The sequence below is a fragment of the Erpetoichthys calabaricus genome, chromosome 3 (assembly GCF_900747795.2).
Source record: "Erpetoichthys calabaricus chromosome 3, fErpCal1.3, whole genome shotgun sequence".
Taxonomy (NCBI): domain Eukaryota; kingdom Metazoa; phylum Chordata; class Cladistia; order Polypteriformes; family Polypteridae; genus Erpetoichthys; species Erpetoichthys calabaricus.
The window spans coordinates 76532803-76549879 of NC_041396.2; the positions used below are offsets into that span (position 1 = coordinate 76532803).

Consider the following 17077-nt stretch of genomic DNA (forward strand, 5'->3'; position numbering starts at 1 on the left):
ATACCAAAAGATTAATTTCACTAAAATGTTTGGAAATATTTTATCACAGAGACGACTATGGATACATGGAAGAAGTCACCAGTTAAGTTCAAAGTTGCTATCAAATCATAAGTTGGTGATATTTTAGAAACAATGTTACATGTATAAAAATATATTACTTTTATATATATATTTCTGATCTGTTTTTTTTATTCCTGTAGTTTTTATTAAAAAACAAATACTAAACAATATTACCAAAACAATATTCAAAACAGTGAAAGCAAGCTGTATCAAGGTGCTTCAACAGCCATCATTGTCACATAGTCTTTGTATAGAATCACATTTTTGTCTGGATCAACAGCTGCAGACAGCATCTCCTCCATTTCCTCTTGTGTGAATGGTTCTCCTACAGAACAAAGGTTGCAAAATTTCAAAATTACTAAATAATGATTACATTTGACTCTTTTTAAACAGTTTGTTACAGTATTAACCAAGGAGTACTTTTGAATTGTTGTCTACAATGCTCAGTTAAAACTCTGGCAATGAATATAACATATTTTATAATTTTACAGTATTTTTATATTATTTAATAAGACATTGTATAACAACAGCCTTGTTTCTTGAAAACAGTGTTCAAATTAAATATTATTTTAAAACAAAAAAGTATCAGTGTAACATATCAATTTCACTTTTTACAATAAGATGCATGTTTTCTTCATTGATCCCAGCAAGGCTGATTTCATGCCAGAGGAACAAAAATTGCCTTCTTATAATCAGCACATAATGGCTTACAAAGCGGGCACCCTACAGTTCAGTTATAATGAAGCATAATCAGATAAAATCAGATCGGCTTCTCTAATGTGTGCAAGTCTGGACTTCAGCTCAAGTAACCTTTGATGACAATACCAAGTCCTGAAGCCATTTGCAACACATAACAATAAACTTGAACTTGAATAAGTCCTGACTGTTGAAAGTTTATAGGCTCAGGCCAACTATATTCCATTTCAGAGGAAAAGCAAATCCAGGATTAGTGATGCATCTTGAAAGGAAATTCACCTAGTACAAACATATATTAAATAAGCATTTCAATAACTTCTAAAAAATGTGCTTATGTTTAATATGCCAGTTTTAGGTATATGTTAGGGTTATATTTGTCTAAAAAATCAAGTACATGCAGTTTTAATAGTTTTGGTAAACTAATTGTTTTAATTTAAAACACATAATATTAGGACAGATCCTGCAGTGGACTGGCACCTTATCCAATACTGTTTTCCTATTTTGTGTATAATGCTGCTCCAGTCCTCTGTGACCCAGGACTGAATTAAGCAGGACTGAGAACGTAATGTTAATTAGGATTTCAGGCCAGTTCAGCTAGAAAAATACTTTTTGGTTCACCTATAATAATTGATTCTTGCAAGTAAAATGTATCAAAGTAATTCTTTTGAGATTTATGAACTAAACAGAAAATATGTACAACACATTGTGACAATCCTCATTTCTAACAGTATCTTGGGTATTAGGATCTTTAACTGAAGGTTGTCTATCATTCTGTGAAAAATTTGGCTTGGGCATTCAGAAGACCCACTGAGCCTGCAGGTTTTTGTTCCAACCAGTTTCACAATCAGTGAGTCCTTTTACCTCTAATATATCTCATTATCTGGTCTTTCACTTCTCCTTATTCTACAATCAGAAACGGATATTAGTGTGAGATTTACATTTACACTAAACTTAGTACAAATTGTATTTTTCATAGCTTTAAATTTTTAACTGTCATTTGTCACTTTCCTTTTAATTTAGCTTATTCTCTGTGGAGTTTGCTCCTCTAATTGTATCCTAATAATGATCATTAACGATGAGCAAAATAGACACCAGGGAAAATGACAAAGAATGCTGAAGGGCTATAATCATTTGATGTCATACTCACTAGCAAGCTCATTAATAAATAAGGACTTAAACATCCAGATCCCTTAGAAAAGAGTAATGAAAATCAACAAGATGATTATGACAAGTTTTAAAAACATATCAACTATGTAGCTCCTGACCTACAAGGGGAGAGAAGGTGACAGTGACACTGCAGACCAGTTAGACTGTGTAATTACCTTTGAAAAATTAATAAATTTTACAATATAATTATAATAAAACTTAAACCTTTATTATTAATTAAATGTGATAGAATTAAGTTATTTCTGCTTACTTACATACTGCAGTAAAAATGTTTTACATATCATTTTAACAGAATCTAAAGCAGTAGCATTAAAAAACTACAACAATGCATTCCTTCTGTGACATATTCTTAATAATAATAGCAAGATGGTTTACACAGCCGTAGACCACAGACTAAAGGATGCTTCACTATGAATATTACTGTGTTCCATGTTCTATGGATTTTGATGCAATCTCCTGGGTAAATATAAACTGCAGACTCTTAATTATACCAAATTCAGCCAATGACGTATTCTGGGATAACTCAATAATAAATGTAGTATTTTCACTTCTTCAGAAAGAATTTTCTATATATTTGTCCTTCTGCAGAAAGTTTCTTAATTCTATTTTTTTTTCTAATATTTTAAACATGAGTGTCTCCTAAAGATCACAATGACTTTTTTTCCAGATTCCAAATCAAGTTCTTATTATAGTGAACAATGTCATATCTTGTACACAATTATAACATCCATCCATCCATTATCCAACCCGCTATATCCTAACTACAGGGTCACGGGGGTCTGATGGAGCCAATCCCAGCCAACACAGGGAGCAAAGCAGGAAACAAACCCCGGGCAGGGCAGCAGCCCACCACAGGGCACACGCACACACACACCAAGCACACACTAGGGACAATTTAGGATCACCAATGCACCTAACCTGCATGTCTTTGGACTGTGGAAGGAAACCGGAGTACCCGGAGGAAACCCATGCAGACATGGGGAGAACATGCAAACTCCACGCAGGGAGGACCCGGGAAGCGAACACGGGTCTCCTAACTGCGAGGCCACCGTGCCGCCCCAATTATAACATGATGCTACAAAATATTTACTTAATTTAAAATGCAATCAAATGCATGTCTAATACTATATCTGAATATATCTTAGAACCAAGAGTACACAGTCAACACTGTGTAATTAGGAAAAACAACTAACTAACTGTGTTACATTTTGAAAGAAAATACAGTGATTTCCCTAATAATCGTCATTATTGACAGGCTCCCCATTTCTCACTTATAGCACTAAAGAAAACCCCTTTTGCACAAAGACTGTAGTGAAGAGAATTTTCAAACTGATACAAAATGTCTAATTGGAGATATAAAACCAAAATCACTTCTTCCATTCATTTAGTAGTCATCTGCCAAAAGGCCAGAAACATTCTTGGGTGGGTGACAGTCAAATACAGCTCAAACTCACATAAAAACACACTCAAAAAAAGGTAATTTGAAGTTTTCACTCCTATTGACCCTACCTAACCTTTTAAAGACGTGTTTTGGATATGGAAGGAAACTAGAAATCTTGTGCCAAATGTACAGAACTGCATGCAGACACTAAGCAAGCTGGGAAATTAATCAGTACAAACCAAAAGTGAGGATCCTACCTACAACCACACGATCATTCAGGAAGTGGACCCCGGAGGCAGAGTAGGCTCTGAGAGAATGTTTTGGAACTACAGACTGGGATATCCTGCAGGGATCACATAGTGAGAACATTGAGGAAGTTGTTGACTGCACTACTGACTACATCAATTTCTGTATGGACATTGTAGTTCCAGTAAGAACTGTACACTGCTATGCTAACAACAAGCCATGGATTACAAGTGACATCAAGGGCCTTTTGAAACAGAAGAAAAGGGCTTTTAAAGGCGGTGATCAGCATGAGCTCAAGTGCATGCAGAAGGAACTCCGAGTCCAGCTCAGGGCGGCGAAGGAGCAGTACAGGAGAAAGCTGGAGCAGAAGTTGCAGAATAACAGCATGAAGGAAGTGTGGGATGGGATGAAGAACATCACTGGCTGCAGCTCAAAACGGGGTACCACCATCGAGAGAGACGTGAAGAGAGCAAACCAAATGAACAACTTCTTTAACAGGTTTGACCACCCTAACCCACTCTCACTCTCACCTCGGAGTACTGCACCCTCCACACATCCTTCTGCTGATACCAGCATAGGAGAGACATACCCACCCATAATTACAACAGCGCAAGTGAGCAGAGAGCTGAGGAGACGTGCCAGCAAAGCAGCGGGTCCAGATGGAGTATCGCCACGACTGCTGAAGGTCTGTGCATCGGAGCTGGGGGATCCTCTACAGCGCATCTTCAACCTGAGCCTGGAACAGGGGAGAGTCCCGAGGCTTTGGAAAACATCTTGCATCACCCCTGTCCCAAAGGTATCACGTCCTAGTGAGCTGAATGACTTCCGGCCTGTTGCTCTGACATCACATGTGATGAAGACCATGGAGAGGCTGCTGCTTCATCACCTGAGGCCACAGGTTCAACACGCCCTCGACCCTCTGCAGTTTGCATATCAGGAGAAGGTGGGAGCGGAGGATGCCATCATCTATATGCTACATCGATCCCTCTCTCACTTGGACAGAGGCAGTGGTGCTGTAAGAATTATGTTTCTAGACTTCTCTAGCGCCTGCAACACAATCCAACCTCTGCTCCTTAGGGACAAGCTGACAGAGATGGGAGTAGATTCATACCTGGTGGCATGGATCGTGGACTATGTTAAAGACAGACCTCAGTATGTGCGTCTTGGGAACTGCATGTCTGACATTGTGGTCAGCAACACAGGAGCGCCACAAGGGACTGTACTTTCTCCGGTCCTGTTCAGCCTATATACATCGGACTTCCAATACAACTCGGAGTCCTGCCACATGCAAAAGTTCGCTGATGACACTGCTATCGTGGGCTGCATCAGGAGTGGGCAGGAGGAGGAGTATAGGGACCTAATCAATGACTTTGTTAAATGGTGCGACTCAAACCACCTACACCTGAACACCAGCAAAACCAAGGAGCTGGTGGTGGATTTTAGGAGGCCCAGACCTCTCATGGACCCCGTGATCATCAGAGGTGACTGTGTGCAGATGGTGCAGACCTATAAATATCTGGGAGTGCAGCTGGATGATAAATTAGACTGGACTGCCAATACTGATGCTCTGTGTAAGAAAGGACAGAGCCGGTTATACTTCCTTAGAAGGCTGGCGTCCTTCAACATCTGCAATAAGATGCTGCAGATGTTCTATCAGACGGTTGTGGCGAGCGCCCTATTCTATGCGGTGGTGTGCTGGGGAGGCAGCATGAAGAAGAAACTGGTGAGGAAGGCAGGCTCTATTGTTGGCATGGAGCTGGACAGTTTGACATCTGTGGCAGAGCGACGGGTGCTCAGCAGGCTCCTATCAATTATGGAAAATCCACTGCATCCACTAAACAGTGTCATCTCCAGACAGAAGAGCAGCTTCAGTGACAGACTGCTGTCACTGTCCTGCTCCACTGACAGACTGAGAAGATCGTTCCTCCCCCAAACTATGCGACTCTTCAATTCCACCCGGGGGGGTAAACGTTAACATTATATAAAGTTTTTGTCTGTTTTTACCTGCATTATTATCAATCTTTAATTTAATATTGTTTTTTGTATCAGTAAGGTGCTGCTGGAGTATGTGAATTTCCCCTTGGGATTAATAAAGTATCTATCTATCTATCTATCTATCTATCTATCTATCTATCTATCTATCTATCTATCTATCTATCTATCTATCTATCTATCTATCTATCTATCTATCTATCTATCTATCTATCTATCTATCTATCTAATCAAGATGGTTGCGTCTGTGAAGGTGCAGCCTTAATCACTGCACCATAGTGCAATCTCAAAATTGTCTAGAAATGTTTTTAAATTCAGGAAGAATGAAAAAAGGAGTGCAGGCATTCAAACAAATGCTACCATAGAAAACTCAGCAGTCAAAATTTACAAGTCATTTCTTCTATATACAGTAATCCCTCCTCCATCGCGGGGGTTGCGTTCCAGAGCCACCCGCGAAATAGGAAAATCCGCGAAGTAGAAACCATATGTTTATATGGTTATTTTTATATTGTCATGCTTGGGTCACAGATTTGTGCAGAAACACAGGAGGTTGTAGAGAGACAGGAACGTTATTCAAACACTGCAGACAAACATTTGTCTCTTTTTCAAAAGTTTAAACCGTGCTCCATGACAAGACAGAGATGATAGTTCTGTCTCACAATTAAAAGAATGCAAACATATCTTCCTCTTCAAAGGAGTGCATGTCAGGAGCACAGAATGTCACATAGATAGAGAAAACAATCTCTAGCAAACAAATCAATAGGGCTGTTTGGCTTTTAAGTATGCGAAGCACCGTGGCACAAAGCTGTTGAAGGCAGCAGCTCACACCCCCTCCGTCAGGAGCAGGGAGAGAGAGAGAGAGAGATAGAGAGAGACAGAGTTTGTTTTTCAGTCAAAAATCAATACGTGCCCTTCGAGCTTTTAAGTATGCGAAGCACCGTGCAGCATGTCGTTTCAGGAAGCAGCTGCACAAAAGATAGCAACGTGAAGATAATCTTTCAGCATTTTTAGACGAGCGTCCGTATCGTCTAGGTGTGCGAACAGCCCCCCTGCTCAATCCCCCTACGTCAGGATCAGAGAAAGTCAGCGCAAGACAGAGAGAAAAGTAAGCAATCTAGCTTCTCAGCCATCTGCCAATAGCGTCCCTTGTATGAAATCAACTGGGCAAACCAACTGAGGAAGCATGTACCAGAAATTAAAAGACCCATTGTCCGCAGAAATCCACGAACCAGCAAAAAATCCGCGATATATATTTAAATATGCTTACATATAAAATCCGCGATGGAGTGAAGCCGCGAAAGGCGAAGCGCGATATAGCGAGGGATCACTGTAATTATATTTAAATTGCTTTTTTTTGCTAATTTTCTATGTTGTATGCTTACACAAATCTCTGATGTATTGATAAATTCCTCATGCACATAAACATGACATGTATTTTAAAGAAAAATGAACATTAGAAAAACAAAAAATTATTATAATATAAAAATTAATATTAACATTTCTATCCGCATTGTAGGTGTGTAATTATGTTTTGTGATGACGAATGTACAAAATAAAGTGTTTATTTACTTTAATAGTAGAACATAATAAAGTAAAAACACTTAAAAAGCACACATAAATGAGGTTTTCCCCTGAAACAAGTAATTTTGCAAAGGTACACAAAGTACATCTAATATTTGTAACTCCTTATTAAGTATAATTAATAATAGTAAATTATCTAAATTAATTAAAGACAGTTACATAATGCAAGACTGGAAATAAACTTCAAGTGAACATTTGTCATCGCATGTTTTTCCAAGATTTTTAGTGTGTTACTGATCACTCATATGATCACTGATCACTGTATTTACAATAATCACATGTATATCTTTTGTATTTTGATTAGGGAGGGAAAAATGGTGCTTGGAAAAGATGTTAACAATGATACCTTTTTAATGTTAAATCAAGAATCGTGTAAAAAATGTTTTTCTAAAACATTGTTTTGGTTGTTACATTGGAAAATCCAAAGTCACCTTTGGAATTGCATAAGGAACACTGCTACCTAACATTTATACTTTACACTGTTGTAGAATTTTTCAGTGATAAGGCGTCATTCTCAAAATGGAGAACATTTACACAGTTTTCAAGATCTTTTACAGGTGTATAGAGTCATTATTGACCTCTTAACATTTAATTTAGTTGCTAAAATTCTGATTAAGGATTTGTAAACTATGTGGTAAAACTAGTGTTTCCTGGATGAGTGTGTGAAACTGAGTATGTTTTGTTGTCATTATGTGGTAAAGTCAAGTTGCAAAAATGATGAAAAATACAAAGGACACGAAATGGAACTACCCTGCCACCTGCTGTTATGTTCTACTAATGCAGTCATCTCACTTAACTACATTCTGCAGTAAGTTTGCAGGTACTACTCTAAACTAACTAAATCTCTGTCCATAAAAAGATAACATGACTGAAGAAATGGTTGCTAAATGTTTACCCATTCCTATAGCATCACCCATCAAATTTCAGTAATAGAATTTGCAGTTGTGTCATCTGAACTAAGGCAGTATTTTCCACAAACAAACAAATGTAAAGAAAGATGCTATGCTGTAAACATAATCAATTGCAGGGTGATTTAATTAGAGGGAGTCAGGAAGCCTTTTGGGCAATGAGCCATTCTGCGCAGGAGAAGTTCACCTTTCACATTGAATGAAAAGATGTCAGTGTTTTGCACCTTATTTCCTAATGAGGACACACAACAACAAACATAAACAAGATTTTTGTATGTATGTGAACTAAATGCTAAATCAAACTATACACTCATAATGTACAGTACATAAAAGGTTTGCTCAATTACTTCACAACCTTGGGTTGGTAGAAAATTATACCTGATATGAGAAAACTACAAGAGGGGAAATAGTAATTATCGGTTTAAATGTGACTCTTCAAAACTGAAAATATTGATAATCTTCCACAAAAGGAAAAAAGGAATTTTTGCTCAGCATCTGCCTGGCATAACCACAGTAATATGGCTGGCAGAAGTGCCACAGCAATATGCCTGTTAAAAGTGTTTACTGCTTCTGAATGTAAAGTAAAAAGAAACATCTCACTCTCTTAACAGCCACAAACTGACTTTGAAATCTACTCTATCAAGTGAATGTTAATCATGAAGTAGCTATTTCAAAGGAGCATAAAATCATGCTAAGTTCTTTGCACAAATGTAAGGAGCATGTGTAGTTAAGCAGACTGCTTACAGTAGCAATACCAGTAAACCCTCAAATGAAATAAAAGTTACTCCAGTAATGCATTGCCATCTTTTTGCTGAGATACATTGATTTGTCTAATACTGTAATTAATGTTGTTTTTTTATTTTTTTGGTTCCTGGGCACCAGATGTATACTCAAATCATAAAGGTAAATGCTGCATAATTAGTGTGTGATTAACTTCACTTACCCTCCTTAATTACCATACCTTAACCTTCTCATACCAGCTAAATTACATTCCTTCCCAAAAGGGCTGAATTAGGTGCAAATTATCTGGTTGTAATTGAGCTGCTGTAATGCTACTCAGCATCAGAAGATGCCTAAGATTTCATTTAACTCACTAAGCCTTGCATTAACTTTTAAAATTGATATTAAAAAGTGAGACAGAACAGCATGTTTCACTTGATGGTGCTCTGTATATCTAATATAAAGTGCAATATAAATAAAATTTATTATTATTATTATTATTACACTCAAAAGTACATTTCTTTACCTGTATTTCACTTATTATTTTGACAGTCCTATATTTCTGAAATGGAAAAGCAAAGAACTTCACATTTAGAACTTGCTCGGTTTGGTTAGATTATTTTGTGTGTATTTGGTCATATATAACACAGCAATGACAAAGTTTGTCTGATACATAAATGACCAGAATTATAATATATTGCTACAAATGCTAAATATAAAACTATATTTCAGAATTGACATTATATAGCACTTAGCTTTGAATTTGGTTTCACTGCAAACAAGATCGCAAATTATAATTAAGCAACAGAATTTGCTTCTATATAATAACATATTGTGGTCAGTAGTTTGACCCCATAAATGAAAAATAGCACCTACTTAGCAGATTATATACAAAGCTAAAAGTATTACATAGTATGAGATTTCCACCATACTTATGTTTTATGATTTATGTGATTTAGTAACATCAGCTTTAAAATTTCTCTCATGCCATTTACCATCTGATTCTAGGAACATACAGGATCAAATCTTTATACTACCAGTTTTTTTAGGTCACTTTCCAGCTGCATAAGCAAGTACACAGAGCTGTGAAGGGGATGGTGAAATATTATCCAAAAAATTTTAAAAAGCAGATCAGAGTGAGTTAAGCAAATGTGAAAAAAATGAGGATTTCTTTAAACAATAAAATCTCATATATATTTCTCTTCTGGTTCATCCTGCTTCCACTTCAAAACCGGTCCCGCCCACACGCAGCCGACACAGCATTTCTCGATTCCCATTCGTCCTCTTCCATGTCATGCATTATACCGGCCTGCTGAACGTAATACATCCAACAAGTACTCGAGGTGCTGCCACAACAGTAAAGTAGCTTTACCGCCTTTGCGGGAGCCACCTGTGTCTTTACAACAGCTTCTTAAACAGCAAACATCAGAAGCTAAAAATTATCGTGAACATATTCGAGAATACAACTCTTTTCTAGCATTTGCTTCCATGCGTGCACAGATAACTCAACCTCCTGGCCACAGACCATACTATTTTAAAATACACGGGCAAATTTATCACCAAATCTCTCCACTATACACTAACACTTCTACCTGTCCAGGATATGGACAGTTGTATGTTTTTGACACAGCGCAAGCTACTGAAGTACGCTTACAAAATATAGCAAACTCAGCATGCAGCAAAAATGTACTTCTCCAGCTAGATTCCATGCTCAGAACCATCAACCGCTTCGCTAAATCATACAAACATATGCATGAAATCGCTCAGTCCAATCCAACAGCATCTGTACGAATGGTTTTCAAGGAAAACCCTAGGCAGGATTTATGACGATTCAATGCCCCGACATGTCACACCGATGTTGCAGCGACTTTCATCAGAGAAGATGGCGAAACGCCTGCCGAAAAGGACATTTGCATCTATCCCATTGGCAACTCCTGTAAACAGATTTCCACGCTCAATATGAATTGCGATCCTATGGTTTACCCACTTTTATTCCCTTACGGAGACATTGGCTGGCACAAAGATTTACAACATGTTCCCAATTAAAGAACCGCCAAGCGAATAAGGCTTACTCAATGCCAATTTTACGAGTACAGATTAGCAATGAGGAATACATTTAGTATTTTGCACTCTAGCGGCTAACTATTCCAACAGTACATCGTAGATGCATATGTTAAAACAGAGGGTGCGTGTCTCAACTATCTCAGATTACATCAACAAGATCTGTGCGTGTAACTATTAGACACACTGCAAGCAAAAGCTGAAAATAACAATGTACATGTAGGCAAAATTATCATATTACCGTCCACATTTCCAGGAAGTTCAAGATACATGCAACAGAACTATCAGGATGCCATGGCCATAGTATGTAAATTCGGAAAGCCTGATTTATTTATCACTTTCACATGTAATCCTGCTTGGCCGGAAATTCTACATACACACTGCGTCTTTCAAGAAGTATTTATTTCTTCTTGATTTCTGAATTCTTTTCTCACCGTTTTCCGTTCCTATTCTTACACCGCCGTATGCTACGGTGGGCATCGGCTAGTGTTACAATAGTTGCCCTTCTACCTCTTTCCAGAATGAAAGATACAAACTGTAACATATCCATTTTTCTACAGTGTCACAGGGATACATGGACTATTTGGCATTTTTTGTAAAATGAAAATTATCACACATTAAATTAGATACCTTTAATGTTTGCTTGTTGCAAAAAAGCTCCGGAAGTATTTACTGTAAAGTAGACATTTACAACTTGGTGTACAATTTAACCAATATTTAAATTGTATATGCTGTATATTTTATCTCATTTCAGAGGAATAGTAATGAACATTTTCTCATAAACCAGCATTTTGCTATCAAATGTATCTGATATTCCATACAGAAGTGCAGCATGGAATAATGTTGTGTCAAACGTATTTTGCAATATAAATGAACTTGTTAATGACAGGCAAATACTTGTATAAGATGAAGGGATTGTTTATTCATATCTCAGTTCTGATATATACAGCAAGATTTCCAAAGCAAAACTTTAAAAAGAGCAAAATAAATACCCACAGCTTTTGTATAAGCCAATGACAGATTAAAAATCATTCAAGCAGTAACATGCAACTACATGTAGAAAAAGCAATCTGCGACATATCTAAAAAAGGATTTTATATTCAAAACAGTTTTTGTCTGCATTGTCTACAATGTTTTAAAAAGAAAAACATGTTTTAAAAAGAAACTCCTAAATGAGAATTCAAGTTCATAGAGCCATGTGACATTTTAAAATCTCATCTAGAGCACACTGTTGACAAACACGAATATAAGCGGTTTTGCAACTAAATCTTTATTAACTGTAAATCTGGGCTTTTCACATACTGCACCATGTTTTTTAGTGATGATATCATGATGTCAGTGATCCAATGAGTCAAGTCAATTATCGGCAAATATGCCTGTCAACAGTAAAAAAATATGCTGTTGCACATGACAAAACAATACAAAATGCCATTGCCCAAGCAAAACAAAAATGGTGCTATGATATAATAATAATAATAATGTACACAACAAACCCCAAAAGAGGCAAAAATATTTATTGATACCCCAGAGAAACTATGACACATGGGACCACTAGAGGGAGCCCTGGCAGTTAGGCTACAGAATTTTCTGGGTGACTCCTGACCAAAGCCATCTCTCGGCCACAAGTTCACTGAGCTTATGGTGGTCAGCAAAACAATGAGCTGGTCATTGGCTTCAGAAAACAGAAGGTAGAACACTCTTCATCTACATCAGAGGTGATGCTGTTGAAAGAGTGAACAGATTTAAATTTCATAGAATGACTATTTCTGTCAAACTGAAGTGGGCACAACCAATTTTATCTTGTCAAAAAGGCTCATCAGTGCCTCTACTTCCTTAGATGTCTGAGGAAAGCTTACATTTCTCTATCTGTTTTCACATACTTCTACAAGTGCCTAGTGGAGACCACTGTCACTGGCTATACAAGATCCTGATAAGGACCCTGATTGTCTCAAGATTGTAAAACCCTGCACAGGGTTATGAAGGCGTTACAGAATAATTCAGGCACCCAATGGCCTTCTGTTCAGGGGATATACTACACTTGTTTTCTTAGAAGTGCAGTGTAATTAAAGATCCTAGCCATCTTGCACAGTCCTTTTACCCGTCCTGCTTTCTGGCAAATGGTACAGGACAATTGGCACTTGCACCAGTTAAATTCAGAGATAGTTTCTACCCACAAGTTACAATGTTGCTGAACTGAAAATAATAAAAACAAATATTGTAACATAGCAGTGCATATGTAATACTTGCAAATACATATGGTATTGTTTTGTATATACGCAACACAGTACCTCCAGAAAGGTACAACATTTTGTTAGGTTGCAGCCTTATGCTAATATTGCTTAAATTAATTTTCCCCACATCTAGCAACACTCAATAACCCTGAATGACAAAGCAAAAACAGAATTTTAGGAATTTTTGCAAATTATTATTTTTACTTTATTATTAAAGTATTAACACCCTTTGCCTTGACACTTGGAATTTGGCTCAGGTACAACTTATTCTATTGAACATCATTAAAATGTTACTACAACCTTGTTTGGAGTCCACCTGTGGTCATTATAAATGATTGATCGTAATTAGGAAAGGCACAAACCTATCTATATAAGGTCCTGAAGTTGATGTTTATCAGAGCAAAAATCAACACATGAGGTTGAATAAATTGCCTGCAGATTTTAAAGACAGAATTGTGTCGAGGCATAGATCTGGGGAAGGTTACAAAAATATTACTGTAATACTCTATCTGGGTTTATAACAGAATGGCCAGATAACATGTGAAAGCCTGCTTGAAGTTTTCAAGAAGGCACCAAAAAGACGTTAAGATGATAAGAAACAAGATTCTCTGAATAGATGAAACCAAGGTTGAATTGTTTGGCTTCACTTCTAAGCATCATGTCTGGAAGAAACTAGGCATTGCTCATCACCTGAGAACACCATTCCAACAGTGAAGCGTGGTGGTGGTAGCATCATACAGAGACTGGAAGAATAGTCAACATTGTATTATGGTTGAATGGAGCAAAGTACGGAATATCTTTAATGAAAACCTGCTCCAGAGCACACTGGACCTCAGACTGGACTGACACTTACCCTTCCAACAAGACAATCACCCTAAGTGCAAAGTAAGACAAAACAAGATTAGCTTAGGGTTACCTCTATATATATTCTTGACTGGCCCAGCCAGAGCCTAAACTTGAACCCACTCCAACATCTCTGAAGAGAAATGAAAATAACAGTCTCCATGCAACCTGAATAAGCTTGAAAGGATCTGCAAAGAAGAGTGGAAAAAAATCCCCAAATCCAGGAATGCAAAGCTTGTCCCCTCATAGCCAAGAAGATGCCAGGCTATAATCACTGACAAAATTGCTTCAATAAGTACTGAGTAAATAGTCTAGATACTTGTGACAATGTAATATTCCTGTTTTTATTTTTATATATTTTCAAAAATTTCTAAAATCCTGTTTTCACTTTTCATTCCAGGATATTGAGTGTTGCTTGATGAGGGGAAAAAAATAATTTAAGTGATGTTAGCATAAAGCTCCAACACAAAAAAATGGGTAAAGAGTGAAGAGGTTTGAATACTTCTGAAGGCACTATATATATTGAATGCTATATATTTATTTAATTGTATCTATTTTTCTATCTGTTTGCTTATTTGTTCATGTTTGGTCAACTATTCCTAAGAAATTTACAAGTTAAGAATATCATAGTACTATGTACACATGACAATAAATTTGACCTTTAAAACTACAAATGTACTATTTTGTTATAGACAAAAGTTGCATTTATTTAATAACATACTGTACTTTCTAATAACAGTAAAAACACATTTTTTGATTATGGTGTTGATAAACATTATATAAGTAATCTTAAAAAGAAAAGCAAACCTCATCTACTTTTCAGTTTACCTATGTACTATTGTATGCTTTGGGTGATTAATAAATAAATATGATGAAAAAAATCAGAAGCAACATGTTCGTACTAATCACAAAATCTGAATCACAACTCCATTTCACTGGATTTGATTCCTGTCCCTGTCATTGTTTATATATGACTTTTCAGGGCATTATGAATTTGTTCCTCATTCCAAAGAGTTAATTTGCCTAGTATGTGATTGTGGGCCTGTGTGTGTGTGTGTGTGTGTGTGTGTGTTTTTCATTCAAGTTTGGCTCTTGCCTAGCACTAGTCAAAGCAAATAAATAATTCAGCATCCATGACCCTGTTCATAATTGATTTTGTGGATAGAGGAAAAATTACCTTCTTCAGACATAAATTTAGTGAGTTGTTCTGGCATAAGATAGCCTTTCTTTTCTTGATCCAAGACCTGAAAAAGGGAATATATTAATTTTTAAAAATATAATTAGAGGTGATATGCAATGTAAATTCTGCTCTCTTCATATGGCATTTATTCATTAACAAAAATTTGGATTAACCAATTTTCTTTCTGAACAAACATAACTTCTTTACTCAATGGAACCTTAGCCCACACATTACATAACAAGAATAAACCAAAGCCAAAAAAACATAAAATAAATGGGTGTAAGAAATGGAGATAGCTCATTCTTTTTCTGTGGAGTTGTTCTCTTAATTGTGTCAGAATACTGACAATTAATGATCAGCAGAGCAGACAAAGGGTGCAAATGACACTGACTGCAAATGGGCAGAAGCTACTTTGGTGTTTTCCACTTGCATACAGTAGGTATCAACAAATAATGACATATATATCCGGAATGTTACTAAAGAACAAAATTTTAAACAACTAAGATAAAAATAAATGCATCCCTTTTCAACACACATACATGTGCTTGCTTCAACTAGTAATCATTTAGCATAACCAATGTGTAACATTTGGAGTAAAACAATAAAACACAGAAACTGGGAAACTGCAGTTTGTTTAATTAACAGAAATGTCAATTTAAAAGAAGAAATTGGTTTGGGGGAAAATCTGCACCCACAGGGTGGCCCCAGGGTCACACTTGTAAACCCCAGCTATAGACTACATCTTGCTCCATAGACTTTATATGCATCATTTCTGTAAACTTTTCAATTTAACATAAACCAAAATTCTTAACCTACCTTATTAGCTTTGAAAGTTCAAAAAATAAAATTTAATACACTATATTATTATCTGAAGCTAAGTAAAGTTCATTATAATATCACAATTTTAGATTGCATACTATAAATGCCATTCTGTTTCCCAAAATAAACAAAATATTACACATGTGCCTACAGGTAGTAAATAAAAAATACCGGTATTTTACTAACAAATAACATAGTGAATATTATCTCTCTATTATAAAAAAAATCCTGGGAGAGAAAGATGGGAGACGAGACCTGATCTTCACGTTAAGATCACAGAAGACACTTAAAAGACCCGCGAGACGAAAGAGAATGGCCACGGAGCGTCTTGCGGGAACCTTAAATATTAGACTTTGTACCAAGAGATTGACCCAGGACTGTCTCGTGATGACGTAGAACATGAGATTCTTGCAAGACACGCCCTACTTACAACCAATATCCAATAAGACAATGGGCAGCAAACATTCAGTCGTCTAAAGGATTTGAGCACACACAGATCCAGGGTCCCAGCGCATATAAAGCGTATAAGGACAATATGTTATAAATGAAATGTCGACGACTCAACGAAGAAGAAAGCAGCGCAGAGAAAAGAGACTCAAAAGTGTTGAAGAGAAAAAAGAGCCAAAAAGAAAAAGAATAATCTAGGTGCAAATTCAGAAAATAAGGAAAGTAATTATCAGCCCGAAACAAGAGGAACTGAAAAAAAGCACGTCTAATCAGGCTCAGAATTAAAAGACAGAGTAAAAGACAAAGTAGAACTTCATAAAGACATTCACAAACGTTGGCACTATACACATGCAGAGCAGGTTAGAGATTATGAAAGCAGTGGAATTTGAAAGGCTCAAAAAAAAAAAAAAAGTTGGTGCAATACACATGTGGATTCAATGAAAGGACTAGGTGTTACAATCCCTGATATTTGCATCGCTTCTAATGGGGGAAATCTTGAGAGATGGTTGCTATGAAGAATGGCAGCCAAGAGGCTTTACCAGCAGGACACATCGTCAGTTGTGTGCCTCAACTTCACCGGATGTTTCAGCCTTTTATCGCAAGACACCCTCTGTTGAGGCAGGCCCACCACAGGTTGATCAAGCCTGGGCGTGTGTCTAGCAGTTAGCTAATCGCCTTAGCTGCCCAAGTGATGTCATTCCTCTTCAGTCATAGCCAGTGACTGGTCCTCTCAGCAGTGTTAGCC

At 36.9% G+C, this 17077-nt stretch overlaps 1 protein-coding gene across 1 annotated transcript in view; it reads right to left on the minus strand.

The window, feature by feature from the left end:
• Nucleotides 1-212: 212 nt before the first annotated feature.
• The window catches only part of efcab2 (EF-hand calcium binding domain 2), a 36207-nt gene continuing 19342 nt past the window's right edge, over nucleotides 213-17077 (minus strand). Inside the window, exons 6-7 of the mRNA XM_028799120.2 lie at nucleotides 15064-15130; nucleotides 213-385 (exon numbers count right to left, since the gene is read on the minus strand). Of these exons, the coding sequence (XP_028654953.1) occupies nucleotides 270-385; nucleotides 15064-15130 (183 nt within the window). The 3' untranslated portion in view covers nucleotides 213-269. The remainder of the gene's footprint in view (nucleotides 386-15063; nucleotides 15131-17077) is intronic.